The sequence below is a fragment of the Bos grunniens genome, chromosome 13 (assembly GCF_055505025.1).
Source record: "Bos grunniens cultivar Pamir isolate PY7600 chromosome 13, Bosgru_T2T1.0, whole genome shotgun sequence".
NCBI lineage: Eukaryota > Metazoa > Chordata > Mammalia > Artiodactyla > Bovidae > Bos > Bos grunniens.
In genome coordinates this window covers 51,345,777-51,359,254 of record NC_141177.1, presented here as the reverse complement: position 1 = coordinate 51,359,254, position 13,478 = coordinate 51,345,777, and the positions used below count along the sequence as shown (strand labels likewise).

General features: G+C 41.8%; 1 protein-coding gene across 2 annotated transcripts in view; it reads left to right on the top strand.

Annotated features, from left to right (window-relative positions):
* Window positions 1–13,478, top strand: part of TMEM236 (transmembrane protein 236) — a 48,807-nt gene that overhangs the window by 4,772 nt on the left and 30,557 nt on the right. Inside the window, exon 1 of one of the 2 annotated variants that reach the window (XM_086334164.1) lies at window positions 2,551–2,943. The exons of the other annotated variant lie outside the window; for it this stretch is intronic. Coding sequence (XP_086190290.1) covers window positions 2,687–2,943 — 257 coding nt within the window. The 5' untranslated portion in view covers window positions 2,551–2,686. Of the gene's footprint in view, window positions 1–2,550; window positions 2,944–13,478 lie in introns of those variants that run through there. 2 annotated transcript variants of the gene reach the window in all.

The window sequence follows — 13,478 nt, the reverse complement described above, 5'->3', positions numbered from 1 at the left end:
CCAGGTCATGCCAGGCCACTCTTAGACAGCTGGACATTTTGTGGCCAGAATGTTCATCCAGACATGTCTGGTGGAGTGGGTGGCAGCCTGGGCAGGGTAGGGCTGTCCAGCTCACTCCACACACCTTCTCGGGTCCTACATACGCATCTGGTCATCTCCCCAGTCACAGGGTCAGTCAGTCACTATGCTTCTACCATGACCTGTGGTCTGTTACAAGGGTAACCCAAGCAGTCTTCCCTTTATATGGAGTTGGGCTCCCTGTGAACAGAGGACAACAGCCATAAACTCTCTCCTGCTCAAGAGAAGCACAGCTAGTTATCAGGGCATTCCCTGTGGTGGAGAACAGTAGGTCCCATTCCATGAATGTAACACCACTTGGTGTTATCTTTGAGGCTAAAGTTATAGAATAGGAACTGGAGGAAGATGATAGGTGAGAAATATAAAGTGAGTGTCAGTTTTCAATTCCCATATATGTAAATAAACGGAATTCCAGTCCAGGTAAGAGCCAGACTGTTTTTATTCAACAACTATCTTCAACTTCTCAGATCACAATTCCAGTTAGTAACAAAATTTGTGGAAGAAATTATAATACATTGTAACATTAGATGACCCAAGACCCAGGGTTAGGAGGTTAAAATCTAGTCTGTATCCAGTATCATTTAAATAGAACATTTTTCAGGGATGATAACAGAGCATTGATGTCAATGGTATGCTATTAGAAACAGTTGCCAACAGAACTGCTGCTTAGGTGCTTTACTGCTCCATCCTTTTGTATTCTTGCCACCTTTCTTCCAGATGTCTTTTTTCATATAGAGGACTTCTGCTGCACTTTATTATTATTGGTGCTGTGCAGCATGTGGGATCCAAGTTCCCCAACCAGGGATCTAACCTGTGCCCCCTGCAGTGGAAGCGTGCAGTCTTAACCACTGGACCACCAGGGAAGTCCTCTGCTACACTTCAGTGGCTGCGAGGTCAAAGAGAATCACCTGGCAGCTCAAGGAACCTTGTGTCTGATTATCCTGCTGTGAGAGGGCAGGAGGTGTGAATCCTCAGAGCCACCCCCCAGAATCCTAGGTGCATCCCAAGAACCAGGCAACTATGGGATCCCTTCTGAAAAGGGCCTTGAGACACAGAAGCCAAGAGAAATATGACGTGTCTCAGACACAGGCGTGGGGGAGCCATCTGATGAAGCCAGCAGACAGGAGGGATTGGGCCAGCCTGTGTGGGTGCGTCACCCCTGTTCCACTTGTGGTAGCCAAGGCTCCGTCTTACGTAGGCTCCTCTGTGGCTCCCAGGTGGCTTCCCCATCTCTAGGTCCACACCACTCTAGCCCTGCCTTCACATCAGCACTATCCCTCCTTTCCAAGTAGTCAGCTGATCCTCTGTTTAGAAAATGCCTTTGTTTTTTTTATTTTATTTTTAAACTTTGCATAATTGTATTAGTTTTGCCAAATATCAAAATGAATCCACCACAGGTATACATGTGTTCCCCAAATGCCTTTTCACACACACATTTACATGCACACACACACACATCCTTCATAGGATATGGGTGTTCTGAGTCCAGCTGATTTTCCTAGCATCACCTCCCCTGGTCCTACCATGCCACACCAGACTTCATCATCATGCCTCCCTCCCAGTTGTTTTTTTCTTCCTGAAATGTCACTGACACCCCAACACCCACCATCTGCTCGCATCATCATTATCTTTCCCTCCCCTTCCCAAAACCAAAGAGGAAGCTCTCCTCTGTTGTATCATGGCATTTAGGTTAGACTTCTGACTGCAGTTATTTTTTGTTGCCCATAGGTTTGTTTCCTCTATGGATTGTGAGGGTTTGCAGGGAAGGATGCTTTGTCACACGTACATCGAACCACCCCACACCCAGTGGAACGCTCATCGCAGCTGCTCAAAAGTGGCTTGTGCGAAGGAAAGATATTCATGGGGACAATTGTCTTTTAAATATTTGATATGCTTTTAGACTAGATATAGATAACTCTTCATATATTGATCCTGATAGCAGGTTTCTCATATCATCGTTAGTCTCCTGACCTGCAAAATAAAAATAACGTTAATCTGTGTTGCATAGCAATTAATGTGCAAGAACAAATAAATACTTCAAGTACCAGGAGGAAGTCTGGTTGGGAAATTGGTAAAGTGAATCCAAACTCCCTTTTCATGTACTTTGAAGAGAAATGAGAAGTCACTCTCTTAGACAAATACTCAAGTTTTGAGTATTTCTCTTTGACTGGATCTGCTCAGTTATAAAAATAGGGGATTGGATTATGTCTTTTCTTCTTTTCTAACTAAAATTATATTATTGCAGTGGTTCTACTTAAGTGTTAAATATTAAATAAATGTTTTCTTGTGCTCAAATTCATAATAAAAACTACATTAAAAGACCCCACTTTTACTGATGTTCTGAAGCATATTCTGAAATTCATTTGACTTCTAGTAACGGATCTGCAAACACATTAAGTGATCACTTCCACGACGGCTCTGTTTCTTTAAGAGACCTCGGTTGTTAAGTTGGAAGATCACTGAACCATATGAGGGTCAATAAAAGAATAAAGTCACTGGTGAGTGATTCGAGTACAAGGAACTTGACCCCAGTTCAGTATCTGTGAGTCCATATGCTGTTCACAGTCAGAGGAGGAGACTGTGGTCCCCGGGTGCTCGGCCTCCCAGGATGGCTTCGCGAAAACTAATCAAGCTGCTGGTGTTTGAGCTGCTTGAGTTTACTGCTTTCTGTGTCCCCACGCTGGTGATAATGGAACAGTTTGCTGTTGCCTATTCCACCACGAGGCATCCGCCTGACAAAACACGTTATTGGCTGATTGTTTCCTGTTCAATTGCCTATGTAGCTTCAGTGTCTCTCTTGATTTGGGTTCCTGTGAAAGTTCTCTTGTACAAGAAACGTCATCTTTACCAAAAAATCAAAGGATGGTGAGTAAAAAGAATTCTTTCACAGGGACCCCCTGGGATGCTTTCAAAGAGACTGTCTCATGTTCTCTGGGCAAGGATGCTAGCATAACACACAGGTGTGTAATGTGAGATTAAGGAGAAGTAATAACCACTGTTTCAATCAATGTATTCATAGTTGTATAAAGTATGGAAGTATCTTCCATATTTTATTAAAATATTTTTTTGATGTGGAATATTTTTTTTAAGTCTTTTCTGCATTTTTTGTAATATTGCTTCTGTTTTATGTTTTGGCCATGAGATATGGGATCTTAGCTCCCTGACCAGGAATTGAACCCACACCCCCTGCATTTGAAGGCAAAGTCTTAACCATTGGACCACCAGGGAAGTCTCCTTCCATATTTTTTTTAAAGAGTCATTTTTTTGCTGACTGATAATTGCAACTTACATGTATTCCTAAGACTCTGATACTCTGAGTAGTGATTGTTTTTGTACTAATTCCTGTGTACACTAAGTGCACAAAGTTATCATAGTTAATTTACAGAAATCATAATCATAAGATTCTAATATATAATTTTCTGTTGTATAAACCTGAAAGTAATGTCTAAAGCTGAAAGTAATGTCTAAATGTTTACCTTGCAATGTTTTGTAACTCTAAGGCATCCTTTGATCATTAACCAACTAAAATTTTTAAGCAAACTGGTTCCTTTATTTAGATTAAAAAAATAATAATACTTTGATTGTATTGATAAATTCTATTACCTTGGTGGTGAGAAGGGTACGTATTCAAATAATAATACATAAATATTTTAAATTAATCATGGCTTAATAAGGATTGAACTCATAGGTTAATGACTATATTGATCCATGTAAAGGTATTAAGAACAAATAATCTCCGGTCCTAATGTATTTTTCCTTTTAAATCTTCAGATCTGGTTCTTGTCATCTGAGATACATAGAATACATTTGAAAAACAAGGAGCTGGGAATTTTAATTCAAGCAAGTACAGAAATATAAAAATAATAGATACAGCTATACAGCTGTATAGTGAGAAACACTGTAGGGAGAGTGTGGCCAGGGAGGGTGGGGCCCAGGATCTGCTCTTTAGCACCTGATACTTGATGTCACCCCCTAACACAACAGGAGACTTTCAGTTCCTGGAGGACAGATGTCCTGAGTGGTTTCTGAAAATAAATCATGTGGTTGGCATTGCTTTCATCAGTGGGGTTTAGGTGTTTTCCAACCCTTGACCCAAATCCTCAAGATCAACTAAGCTCAGTTGGGCCCTCCACCCCTCATACCTATAGGAGTTGCTTCAACCGTTCAAGACTCCTGACCAGGCCGGGAAGTGTTTGAGGGATAAGGAGGGTCTAAATCACAACAGGAGTAAACCAGTAGGAAGCTGGCCACACCAGCCCAGGAAGGTACTCTTTTTTTCTGCATTGGCTTAATCCCTAGGACCTTTTAGGTCTGAATATCATTTAGGGAGGAAACCTTCCCATATTGCTTATTATTATTATGTAGGAGCTAAGATCCCACATGCCTCATGGTCAAAAAGCCAAAACATAAAACAGAAGCAATATGGCAACAAATTCAATAAAGACATTGAAAATGGTCCACCTAAAAAACTTGAAAAAATATATTATTATTATTTTTAAATAATGTATTTATATTATTATTAAGCTATAATTACTTGTTTACTGATTACTTATTATGTACTATATAATGAACTTAGCAGTTTCATTTCATCGCATACCACCTTGTGAAGTATGTCTTTTTTTGAGTTTATTATTCCTAAGAGGAAACTGAAGATTGGAGAGGTTAAGAAACTTACATGGTCAGCTGACAGGAGAGTGAAAGGACTGTACTTTGGACCCAGGTCCGTCTGATTCTGTGGTTGGTCCTTCTAACCACTGCCCTGAACTGCTTCTTTGAAGGGTGAGGTCCCAATCTCTGGGGACAATTGAAAGGAAAGAAGGCAGCAGTCTTTCTGCTCCTTAGTGTCTGTGTTTTTGTTTGTTTGTTGTTTTTCTTTGTACGTCTGGTCCAGCTACTTCCCTTGTGCTAAGTTGTCTTGGGCTGTCACAATAATTACATCTTTCAGTGATTCCTTTTGGAAAATACTCTTCCAGTCTTTTATTTCTATTTGTGGGTGTGGTTGGTCATAAGTATTCCAAATAGTTTTAGGTGGATGGCATGTTATCTATGATTTCAGTGAAACTGTTCCCTCCATGACCTCTTTTCGAGCCATTGTTATCGCTTACTGGCCTAGAAAAGAAGAAGTTGTTGCTGAGTACTATTCAAGGAACCTTACACATTCCATACTGTTAGACTTTATGACAACCCAGTGAGTTATCCACTAATAGTCTTGTTGTATAGATAAAGAAATGGAAACTTGAAGAAGTGATTAACTTTGGCTAGTGATAAAGTTTATAACTGGTGGAGCTGGAATTTGTGAGCCCAGAGTGGTCTGATTCTGTGCTGTTTCTTCCACCTTATGCAACTTTTAAAATATTCTGACTTTGAATGCTAAGTATGTTTTTAAAAAAATGCAGCTTTTCTAGTGTCATTAGAATACATCTTCCCTAAAGATGTATATTTGGATATTATATGTGATCCCCCAAAATGTGTATAGAATATTTTAATATATGTGGTAACATAGTGTGTGTCATATAACTTGATTTCTAGAGAAAGATGATGCAAAAATAATTGCTATTACAGAAAGTAGGAATTGAAAGTATGAATTATTTTTGAAGAATACTTAAATAGTTGTTTATGTGAGATTTCATAGATGCTTAGCTTTCACAGCTACATTGTTGATGGGCCTATTTGAGTATCTCTCTGTACATCCACACCAGTGCCATGGGTCCTGTGTGGCTGGTATTCAGGAGAGAGTGAGTCATCCAGCTAGTGAATTCCTGACGTTGTGGCTGAGGGGTGCAGACCTGAATTGAAATTCCAGCATTGGCCCTGATTGTGAGATCATCCTTTAAATTCTTTAAGTTTTAGTTTTCTTATGAGCAACATGGGGACAAGCTAGTTTCTTTATTGGGTTGTTTTAAGAAATTGAGTAAGATTATGCATGAAAACTTCTGAGCACAATGCCTAGCACATGGTAAGGACCCGGTGAATGTTAGTGTTATTATCTCATGCTGAATTTAGTATCTATTGAAAACATTATCTGGTTTAATCCTCAGAATGACTCTGACAAGTGATGATAAAACTGAAGAAAATTCTAGAAGTGATACTCTGTGTATCCAGAGAATCTTCTTGGTTTATTTTATCCTTTGAGAGTAGGGAAGGTGGATAGAGTGAAATGATGAATATCTTATATTTTGTGATTCTATTCTATACATAGTGTGATTCTATTTATTTTTTTAGAATTGAAGAATGGTGGCTCAGATGGTAAAGAATCTGCCTGCAATGCAGGAGACCTGGGTTTGATCTCTGGGTCAGGAAGATCCCCTGGAGAAGGGAATGACTACCCACTCCAGTATTCTTGCCTGGAGAATTCCATGGACAGAAGAGCCTGGGGGGCTAAAGTCCATGGGGTTGCAAAGAGTTGGACATGACTGAGTGACTAACACTTTCACTTTTCATGGTTGATTTATAATATTGTGTTAATGTCTGCTGTACAGCAAAGTGATTCAATTATACATATATACACATATTTTTATATTCTTTTCCATTATGGTTTGTTTCAGAATATATATTTTATTTAATTTGGCTCTGCCAGGTCTTAGTTCTGGCATGTGAAATCTTCACTTATTGCAGCATGCAGGATGTAGTTTCCTGTCCAGGGATCCAGCCTGGGCCCCCTGCACTGAGAGTGTGGCGTCTTAGCCACGGGACCACTAGGGAAGTCTGTATCTCAGGATACTGAATACAGTTCCTTGTGGCATACAGCAGGACCTTGTTGTTTATGCATACTGTATATGGCAGTTTGCAGCTGCTAATGCCACGTTCCCGACCCAGTCCTCCTCCAGTCCTCTCCCTCTTGACAACCACTAGACTGTTCTATACTAGAGTGTGATTTTACGTTTCATTTTCTCATTTGGCCTGCACTCAGTATTGTAAAGTTGAGGGAATCGGTATAATTGTCATTTTATAAGGGAGGAAACAAGGTCAGAAAGTTTAGGGCACACTTTAAACCAACAGAAGTCTGAACTTTAATCCGGTGTTCTTCCTTTTACTCTTGTTAAACACTTCCTCATTCCTTTGGAATGACTGTTCTTTTTAGGGATGCCTGTCATAATTTATAATAAACTAGGGACATGGTTTGAGGAAAAGAAGAAAAACTATTTATATCCACCCCAAATTTTATATCCCAGTAAATAAGAGGAAATTTTGCCTAGGATATGACGGGATGGGTGAAACCATTGAGGTATAGACTAATCAGTGAATGGGTGAAACCGTTGAGCTACAAACTAACCTGAAACTGAAGTAGATTTCCTCGGAGAGGGTACCTTGGGGAAGGATAATCCTAGAAGACTTTTGGGGGTTCCCAGACTGGATTGGGGTGATACTTTAGGATTCTATCGAGACTTGCAGAGTATGATTTCTTTAGCCAGCCATCCCCAACCTTTGTGGCACCAGGGACCAGTTTCCTGGAAAACAATTTTTCCATGGACTAGGATGGTGGGGGATGGTTTTGTGATGACTCAAGCACATGAAATTTATTGTGCACTTTATTTCTATTATTATTACATCAGCTCCACCTCAGATCATCAGGCATTAGATCCTGGAGGTTGGGGACCTCTGCCTCAGACCATGACGTGTCGGCCATCCTGGGCAGTGCCAAGTTGGAAAGACTCCAATTGGAACATTTTCCTTTGTTGACATCCTTAACTTACACTGCAAAATTTGCTGTTGATTTGTTTCTGGTGGCAGTGGAAGTCATAGCAGTAATAGTTCTAGTTGTCATCATAGTAAAATAAGAGTAAATATTGATTGAACAATTACTATGTACCAAAAAGAGTTGTAAACACACTGCCTGTGTTATTTTAGTTAATTCTCTTTTATGAAGAAGAACATTTACAGTGTTCGTTTTATGAGTGAGGAAATTGGGGCACAGAGGTTAAAAGACCATCTGCCCAGTGAGTAGGGAGTCAAGACCAACCCCATTTATCTTGAGTCTGAGCACCTTAACGGTGCACAGCAACACACACGAGTGACTGGCTCACCTGAGGAGGCAGAGCTCATTCTTTCCAGCACCTCCGAGAAGGTCATAGGTGAATTGCCAGGAGATAACCAGTGGTATTTAACAGTTACTTCTTCCCAGAGAACCCTCTTTCTCTCAGTCTGTCTGTCATCTTCTGAAAACCAAGACTGATCACTTTCTTGTCCTTGACCACAGGCTTTCTCTGCTTGTCCCACCGCCTCCAGTCAGTCAGCAGGAGTGGATTCACTTTTGCTTTTCTCTCCTGCATATGCAGTCAGTCACCAGATTCCATGAGTTCTTCCTCTTTCATCTCTATCGACTCAGCATCTTGTTCTCATGACTGTTTTCCTCACCCCAATCAGGCACTGATTTCCAGGGCCACTGTGCACTTGAGTCTCTGGCATGGTTCGCCAACTTTTGATCTATTCACGTCTAGCGTCAGATCCCTTGTTCTGGTTGCTTTTGCTCAAGGAGGCACAGAGAGCGTTATATGAACCTCCTGGGGCTCTGGAGACCTTCACCAACAGCTGTCCTTCCTTTTGCCTCTCTGTCCCTCTCATTCCCTCCATGTCCTTGTTGACAGAGTAATAACCTTGAAAAATGTTGCCTGCATTTCCGTTCCACCTCTAAAACTCTACTCTTCCCCTTGCTTTTAGAATTCAGTGTTGGAATCATCTGAAAGCTGAAGATACCTTAGTGTCCATCTATCATACTATTTCTCACAATACAGACAGTCTGCCTCTGATTTTAAAGGAGCTTCATGACTTTTTGTGTCTCTAATAATGAGAATGTGTTGTATTGTGCTCACTCGCTCAGTTGTGTCCAACTCTTTAGGCCCCATAGACTGTATCCCACCAGGCTCCACTGCCCATGGAATTTTCCAGGCAAGAATACTAAAGTAGGTTGCCATTTCCTTCTCCAGAGGATCTTCCTGACCCAAGGATTGAACCCACATCTCTTCCATCTCCTGCATTGGCAGGCGTATTCTTTACCACCAGTGGCACCTGGGAAGCAATTATGAGAATAGTCTTCCTTATTTCCTTGTATTGAAATAAACTCTGCCATGTGTAGCTTCCTTCCCGTCTTCTTTGTAGCTGTCACATCCTATGCCCTGCCTTAGATGCCAATGAATTTGGCCATGGCTGGGAGCCCTACCCATTGCCCCCTGATTTTCTCTTTTTATTGCTTTTCTTTTTTATGTGTCAAGCATTTTAATTTGGAGGTTGCATATTTTAATTTGCATAGAAAAGTTTGGCTTCTGGGATACCCTGTCCAGTGGTTTCGACTCCATGCTGTAACCACAGGGAGCCCATATTCAGTCCCTGGTTGGGGAACTAACATCCCAGATGCTGCATGGTGGGGCTAAAAGATTTTTTAAAAAGAAGAAGAAAAAGAAAATTTTGGCTTCAATCAATCAATCAATCAGCCAATTTTCAGTGATTCAACACTCACCACCCCCCCCCAAAAAAAAAAAACACTCACCAATTTCAGAGTACTGTCCTTGTTATGAAATTATGCTGGCATGGCTACCAGCAATTAATTAGCCACATGTAATGGTCACTCTCAGTAGCATGACACTTTTTTCTTCCCTTTTTTTAAAAGAAAATTTATTGGAGTATAGTTGATTTACAGTGTTCTGTTATTTTCAAGTGTACAGCAAAGTGATTCAGCTATACGAATACATATGTCCCCTTTTATTGCTTTTCAAGCTCTCTCGTCGGCTCTCATAAACTGTCGCTTGTGTGATGACAACTCTCCACATTGTGTCTCTAAGGGTGACTTCCTTTCTGAGCTCACTATGTCTATACTGAAGCTTTTCAAATATTTGAAGATGGGCTCATCACAGCCATTTCAGCCACATCCCATTTAGTCTGCTAAGAAGTTTTCTCCAGTGTCCAAGTCCCATCAGTTATTCTCTGTGTCCTGTGATTTCTGAACCTTTTACTCTTCGTGATGTCTCCTTGGGATGCTAGCTGACTTGTTAATGTCTGAGTGTACTCTCTATGATACCACAAACCTTCAGTTTGTTACAGAGCACAGTAATGTGAAACACAGCAAAACAAGGTCTGCCTATATGTTGGTTTTAGCCTGCAGTTCTAAGGTTTAAGGCTTGACAACCAACCTGTGTGTGTGGACACTCTGTCCTCTGGACCTATCAGAGTAAGGGCTCCACCCTCTGGGCCATGGGCAACAGGCCTGCTCTCTGCATCTGAGGAGGGAACCCCTGGGCCCATGGTAGAAGTGGCAGCTTCCCTGGCCTCTGTGGCATCACAGAGTCATTCTTCCCTTTTCTTAATGATGGCACATCTTTGCAGCCAAATGGCTCGGTATTGGGCTTACCAGATGGCTCAGTGGTAAAGAATCCACTTGCCAATGCAGAAGATGTGGATTCAATCCTAGGGTCGGTAAGATCCCCTGGAGAAGGAAATGGCAACCCACTCCAGTATTCTCGCTTGGGAAATCTCATGGTCAGAGGAGCCTGGTGGGTACAGTCTATGGGGTTGCAAGGAATTGAACAGGACTGAGCATGCACACATGGCACAGCACAGCTCTGTATTAGCCCATTTCCTGCCTATCGTATCCTGGAAGTCTCACGGCCTTTCTTCATCTTGTCCTGTCTCTGTCGCCCTTCAGTGCAAGCTGTTAGTGTTTCTGCTGAGATTGTTGATTGGATTCACAAGCCACACCCTAATTGTTTTCTCCCGAATGTGCTCTCTCATCTTTTCTGCATCTTTTGCAATATGGATAGGAGTGTGTCAAAGAAAATAAGACAATATGTTCTTCAGTTCAGTTCAGTCACTCAGTCGTGTCCAACTCTTTGCAACCCCATGAATCGTAGCAGGCCAGGCCTCCCTGTCCATCACCAACTCCCGGAGTTCACCCAAACTCATGTGCATCGAGTCGGTGATGCCATCCAGCCATCTCATCCTCTGTCGTCCCCTTCTCCTCCTGCCCTCAATCTTTCCCAGCATCAGAGTTTTTTCAAATGAGTCAGTCTTCGCATGAGGTGGCCAAAGTACTGGAGTTTCAGCCTCAGCATCAGTCCTTCCAATGAACACCCAGGATTAGTTTCCTTTAGGATGGACTTGTTGGATCTCCTTGCAGTCCAAGGGACTCTCAAGAGTCTTCTCCAACACCACAGTTCAAAAGCATCAATTCTTCGGTGTTCAGCTTTCTTCACAGTCCAACTCTCACATCCATACATGACCATAGGAAAAACCATAGCCTTGACTAGACGGACCTTTGTTGGCAAAGTAATGTCTCTGCTTTTTAATATGCTGTCTAGGTTGGTCATAACTTTCCTTGCAAGGCGTAAGCATTAGCTAGGTGTATATATTGCCTGTGTGCTCAGTTGCTTAGTCGTGTCTGACTCTTTGTGGCCCCATGGACTATAGCCTGCCAGGGTCCTCTGTCCATGGAATTTTCCAGAAAAGAATACTGGAGTGGGTTGCCGTTTCCTACTCTGAGGTATGTAAATTACTAAATCAAAATTTTAAAAGATTGTGGATAACTGTCTTTCAGCCTCATTACTTTGTTGTATAAGTCTATGTATTTTATGTACTTAAAAATTCCGAGAAGGGTCCATAGGATTTATAAGATTCCCAGAAAGTTTATTGTATAAAAATGGTTTGGAAATATTGTTCTAAATGCTGGAGATAAAGTAATGAACAACTCAGATAGGGTACCTTGTCCCATGGAACTTACCTTGGAAATAGGCAAACAGGAGTCAGACATGAAAGATTAATGATCTAGACTAGGTCTATCATCCAGAGACTCCCTGTCAGAAAAGAATAGCCAGTGTAAATCTGGCAGGTGGGGCAAGATTGGTATGATCACAGAATACCAAAATGTTATTAGTATGTTATTAGATGTTATTAATATGGTGGGGCGGGGAAGGCAATGGCACCCCACTCCAGTACTCTTGCCTGGAAAATCCCATGGACGGAGGAGCCTGGTAGGCCGCAGTCCATGGGGTCGCTAAGAGTCGGACACGACTGAGCGACTTCACTTTCACTTTTCACTTTCATGCATTGGAGAAGGAAATGGCAACCCACTCCAGTGTTCTTGCCTGGAGAATCCCAGGGACAGGGGAGCCTGGTGGGCTGCTGTCTATGGGGTCGCACAGAGTTGGACACGACTGAAGTGACTTAGCAGCAGCAGCAGCAGTATGGTGGGGTTAAGTGGATGTTGGGGAAGGGGCAGATCATTCTAAGTGAAGAGAGTAAAAGAAATAAGAGAAACCACATCATGGAGAACATGTAGACAATGGTGCTAGGTTTCAATTTTATTTTAATTACTTATCCACTGGAGATTTTTAGAAAATTTATTAAACCCACAAATATATTTTGTGGTAAAATACACCTATCATAAAACTTGCCATCTTAATGATTTTTAAATGTAGAGCTCATGGGCATTAAGTACATCCACACTGGTGTGCTACATCCATCCACAGAAACTTCTTCATCTGGAAAAACTGAAGCTCTATAGCCATTAAACATTAACTCCCCATTCCCCACTCCTCCCAGCCCTGGTGATTTTGAGCTGAGTAGTTAAGATGAGTTTTACATTTACAAAATTAGACGTTTGCTTTATGGGAAAATATTGCTTGGCAAGAATAGAAACACTAACAGGAAACTGGTTACGAAGCACTGCAGATAAGAGATGATAGTGAGTGAGCTGTGTTAGCGGACGATGATTTGAAATGCACTTTGGCAGTAAATCATGCAGGACTGGATGATGACTGGAATGAGTATGGGTTCCTTTTCAGGCCTGTTAAGCCTAAGTTGTCTGTTAGACATCCAATGGAGGTACCAAATAGATGGGTTGGTGTCCAACTCCAGATCTCAGGACAGAGGCCATTGTATATATTCTAGAATCTGTTTGCAAGTCCTGGGCTAGTTGGTGATGTTTAGATGATGGGATTGGCCGAGATATCAGGCAAATAACACAGAAAAAGAAGAGGTGCCGGAATAATTCCTGAGGTACTCTTAAAGGTGAAGCTGAGAAGAGGACTCTGTGAATGCCTTTGCCAGCCTGAGAGAGCTGAGTGCTTCAGGAATCTCCATCTGGGCTCAGAGCAAGAGGCAAAGCTACCAATTTTAAAATTTCATCATACCTCTGGTTTTAGCAGGTTGTTCTGGGTCTGGCTATGAGAGTTGGGCTATCTCACCCCTGTCTTATGTCTATACCTAGAAAATCTAGGATGAGGCTGAAGTAGAGGGACATGGCAGGCAGAAATTCTTAGTCTTTTGAAAGACTCCAACACTGTGCGCTTAAACACACACTACCCTATAAATGAAATGGCACCCCACTCCAGTACTCTTGCCTGGAGAATCCCATGGGGGGAGGAGCCTGGTAGGCTACAGTCCATGGGGTCGCAGAGTCGGACACGACTGAG